Source organism: Mizuhopecten yessoensis, unplaced genomic scaffold (assembly GCF_002113885.1).
Source record: "Mizuhopecten yessoensis strain PY_sf001 unplaced genomic scaffold, ASM211388v2 scaffold10573, whole genome shotgun sequence".
Classification (NCBI taxonomy): Eukaryota; Metazoa; Mollusca; class Bivalvia; order Pectinida; family Pectinidae; genus Mizuhopecten; species Mizuhopecten yessoensis.
Window position 1 is genome coordinate 399240 of NW_018408614.1, and position 4958 is coordinate 404197.

At 41.2% G+C, this 4958-nt stretch overlaps 1 protein-coding gene across 1 annotated transcript; it reads right to left on the minus strand.

The window, feature by feature from the left end:
* Positions 1–307: 307 nt before the first annotated feature.
* LOC110461134 lies at positions 308–3155 on the minus strand. The gene has a single exon (XM_021514461.1). It carries the CDS (start codon positions 3076–3078, stop codon positions 847–849), a length of 2232 nt encoding a protein of 743 aa, XP_021370136.1. The 5' UTR covers positions 3079–3155; the 3' UTR covers positions 308–846.
* Positions 3156–4958: the final 1803 nt, after the last annotated feature.

A 4958-nucleotide genomic window follows, 5' to 3' on the forward strand; every position in this document is an offset into this window, starting at 1 on the left:
ATTACCATGATACATTAGGTCGTTCGTCGCTACTCTTACGATATTATACAGCTGCAGCGTTAGGTTTACTTATGACGTCATGAATTAACCTTGTTCAATGGGAGTCTTGTCGCTTAACTTTGGATAGCATGCTACGTGAAACACTCAAATGACTTGTACCGCCAATGTCGTTTAAGGATCGAAGCATAAACAAAATGCAGTAAATAAATGAATTATTTCAGAACAAATGAATAAAATTAAACATTTGTTATATAGTAAAAATGTAAATATAGGGACTGAACGCCGTATTTTAAATTTTCATGCCGGTATGAACGCAAATCGGTTACATTCATATTAAACATGAAGCCCTAGCGGGCTTTATGCAATATGGATGTAACCGATTAGCCGTTCAATCCCTGTATAAATATTCAACACAAAGTTGTACGTCACCTCATTGATGTTAGTCGTCACTTGATAACAATATATATCTTCTACACAAATTCGTACGTCACCTCATTGATGTTAGACGTCACTTGATAACATTATAGATCTTCAACACAAATTTGTACGTCACCTCATTGATGTAAGACCTCACTTGATAACATTATATATCTTCTACACAAATTCGTACGTCACCTCATTGATGTAAGACCTCACTTGATAACATTTTAAATCTTCAACACAAATTCGTACGTCACCTCATTGATGTACGACCTCACTTGATAACATTTTAAATCTTCAACACAAATCAAATTTGTACGTCACCTCACTGATGCTGTCACTATTTGGTGACATAATTAACTTGCAGCGTAACATGCGCCAGGCGTAGTTATAAAACGGCGACACACAGATTACTATAGCGCTATTTCAACAGGTCGACTCGCTCTCTTCACATTTACTTGATTTATACGAGATGACGGACAGTAGGGTTCTGTTTGACCTTGAAGAAGTAGACGTGTCACTCGAACGTTGTGTACTTACACCATATCTCGTGTAACATACCTGGACACAGCTGCCAGACCTCGCTGCTTTAAGAAGTCCTAGAACCTTTTTAGAACACACGAAAGACAGAAAAATGAGAACGCCCTGCAAAGCGTTGAAAATGACAAATAAATACCAAAATGGGGGCAAATTTGCAAAAGTAGCGACACATGCGAAACCCCAAGTAAACCCCATGACGCTCGAGAGCTTCATATATATCAGTAATTTACAAGTTTGCTTTTTTTGAAGGATGCGTGACGTACTTTTGTCTGATACGTAGATAGCTCTAGCGGTAAAAATAAACAGGATCATATTGGTGAAAACGAGAGCAAATAAAGGAACTAAGAAGAAGTACAATAATGCATAACTGTTGGAAATCCAGCAGACGACAGCTCCATATTTAGGTTTGGAGTCCAATTCCAATGTTGTAAAATCGAAAACAACAGCAATAGAGACGATAACAGCAGGAGTTAGCCAGCTGTACAATGAATAGGAGAAAAAATGTTGAAAATCAGTTCCCTTGTCACTTCTTGATTGTGCGAGACCTCTTGAAAATGTAAGAAATATGTCTACTGCCATTACATTCATCCAGAAAAACGCGGCCAGATACGCGTAGTGCATCACTATAGCAACAATGGTACACAGAGGAGTAACGCCAATGGCGAGCGGCGCTAGGATGAAGAGCACCTGTGCCGTAAGCAGACTGGCCATCAAACAAATCAAGTTCTTACCGGGAATATTTTGTAATTTGGGAAAGCAGACGTATATCATCAGTCCGAGACACAGGGCCGTGATTGATAAACACTCGCACACTACAGAGAGAACGCTCTCCACACTGCTAAACACTAACGTTACTTTATCGGGTTCCAAAAAACGTGTTTTATTCAGTGGTTCTTGGACACATACCAAGGCGAATCCATCACCTATGTAAGAATCGTTTTTACTGTAAATAAACCCAGAAGATAAAATAAATACTTGATCAGTGTTAATGATTTGATATTCGCTTTGGTTGAGACGTACATACGGACACGGCAGGTGTTGTTCGTCATTCTCTGTTTTCCAGAGGTTGGTGTCTGCCACCGAACCTAGCGCACACTTTTTATCTTTATAAACAAATGGTACAGCACAAAATATCTGCCGACAGGTTTCAGCCAAAGGATCGTATACCCAGGAGTCTGTACAGAAATTAGATAAGTCCCGCTCCTCTTTCCTCTCCGCAGCCCTCCTCGCTGAGGCTACACCCACGCTAGTCAGGGCCTGGAGGTCCACCAGAAGCCGATAGCTGTAATTAATGGGCTTTCGTTTGTTTGGGTTTTTCGGGAAGATTTGGACACTGTTAGGATCACAAGATAGGTTCGCCAATACTTCACTATTACATAAGGCACAGTGAATGTTTTTAAATATTGCCTTTCCAAACACGAGGGCTCTGTCTCCTGTCTGGCATTTCTCTCCGTCATTAAACTTCTCCTCACACGAATCAACCACAGGGAGACATTCTCTTAGTTCCAAATTTACCAAAGATGGCGGTGGCTCGAAAATTGTTCTACAGTTGGAGTCGTTTAGAAGAGCAACTAAAGAATAGTTTCTTCCATAATAGTCAATCTTCCATGTACAATCAATTCCCGGTCTCCATGTCACGTAATCTTCCCGGTGACACATAGCACAGTACATGTTTCTGTACAGGAAGCCGGATTTTACACCAGAGACAGGTGTCCGAATTGTGATGTCGTCACCAGACGTGACATTTTCACATAACGTCTCCCACTGGTCGTTGTTATAACTATTTGGGCAGGTTTCTATGATATGTACGTAGGCCTTTTCTTTAACTTCCGGTATATATTTACATGTTAAATGGACGTTGTGTTGGACATCACTACCGTGGTCAGCACCTAAGCAGCAATCGTCATAGATTCTACACCTGTCATCACACTGGCACAGGTCTATCACACTACTCACGTTATCGGCACAGGTCCAGCTACTCTGACATTTCTGACTCCCTAAATTCCACTCCAGTTTAAAATTATCAACTGTATACTGGCATCGAAAACACGGCAGCGTCACTGTAACCACCGCTAACAACGGTAACAATGACAAAATGTTGTTTTTCAAAGATTCCATGACTTTCCGAGCTGCAGTGTTGTGATATCCTAGATTAAGTGTGAAGCGGAGGCAGTCGTTGGATGTTTATAAGTGGGATGCGGGGCTAATGATATGGCCCGGAGATGTTCGTGTGGGATTCTGACTGGGTAACATGGCGGAGGCATGAACAGCCTTCAGCTCTACTGTATTACTGACAAGTTAGACGGCGTACACACTTACTTAACAAACGTGAGACCGACTACGTATTAGCAACATGTAATAATACATAGTGACATGACTAAACATATCAAGAATTTCTAATGTTTCCAGAGAAAATGAATCAACTTAGTATCTTAAGCAGACAGTACTTTGAGTTTTGAGGATTGATACTCGAGATACAGTCAGCAGTAAGAGCGATATTTATACTAACGTTCAGCACCAAATACACGTGATCAGTCCGGAAGTTTTCTAATGACTTTCCATTTGGCATACAGCTTGTGTATACGTACACGTTTTGTTAATCATTGATTTAAGCTAAAAAAGGGAAAATATGATCAGTTGTGTACTGTGTGTGTCGTTAAACCCGAGGTAACACTTAGTGTCAGCTACATAGACTGTTTGTGTGTCGTTAAACCCGAGGTAACACTTAGTGTCAGTTACATAGACTGTTTGTGTGTCGTTAAACCCGAGGTAACACTTAGTGTCAGCTACATAGACTGTTTGTGTGTCGTTAAACCCGAGGTAACACTTAGTGTCAGCTACATAGACTGTTTGTGTGTCGTTAAACCCGAGGTAACACTTAGTGTCAGCTACATAGACTGTTTGTGTGTCGTTAAACCCGAGGTAACACTTAGTGTCAGCTACATAGACTGTTTGTGTGTCGTTAAACCCGAGGTAACACTTAGTGTCAGCTACATAGACTGTTTGTGTGTCGTTAAACCCGAGGTAACACTTAGTGTCAGCTACATAGACTGTTTGTGTGTCGTTAAACCCGAGGTAACACTTAGTGTCAGCTACATAGACTGTTTGTGTGTCGTTAAACCCGAGGTAACACTTAGTGTCAGCTACATAGACTGTTTGTGTGTCGTTAAACCCGAGGTAACACTTAGTGTCAGCTACATAGACTGTTTGTGTGTCGTTAAACCCGAGGTAACACTTAGTGTCAGCTACATAGACTGTTTGTGTGTCGTTAAACCCGAGGTAACACTTAGTGTCAGCTACATAGACTGTTTGTGTGTCGTTAAACCCGAGGTAACACTTAGTGTCAGCTACATAGACTGTTTGTGTGTCGTTAAACCCGAGGTAACACTTAGTGTCAGCTACATAGACTGTTTGTGTGTCGTTAAACCCGAGGTAACACTTAGTGTCAGCTACATAGACTGTTTGTGTGTCGTTAAACCCGAGGTAACACTTAGTGTCAGCTACATAGACTGTTTGTGTGTCGTTAAACCCGAGGTAACACTTAGTGTCAGCTACATAGACTGTTTGTGTGTCGTTAAACCCGAGGTAACACTTAGTGTCAGTTACATAGACTGTTTGTGTGTCGTTAAACCCGAGGTAACACTTAGTGTCAGCTACATACAGTGTTTGTGTGTCGTTTAACCCGAGGTAACACTAAGTGCCAGCTACGTATACATAGACTGTTTGTGTGTCGTTAAACCCGAGGTTACACTTAGTGTCAGTTTCATAGACTGTTTGTGTGTCGTTAAACCGGAGGTTACACTTAGTGTCAGTTACATAGACTGTTTGTGTGTCGTTAATCCCGAGGTTACACTTAGTGTCAGCTACATTGACTGTTTGTGTGTCGTTAAACCCGAGGTTACACTTAGTGCCAGCTACATAGACTGTTTGTGTGTCGTTAAACCGGGGGTTACACTTAGTGTCAGTTACATAGAGTGTTTGTGTGTCATTAAACCCGA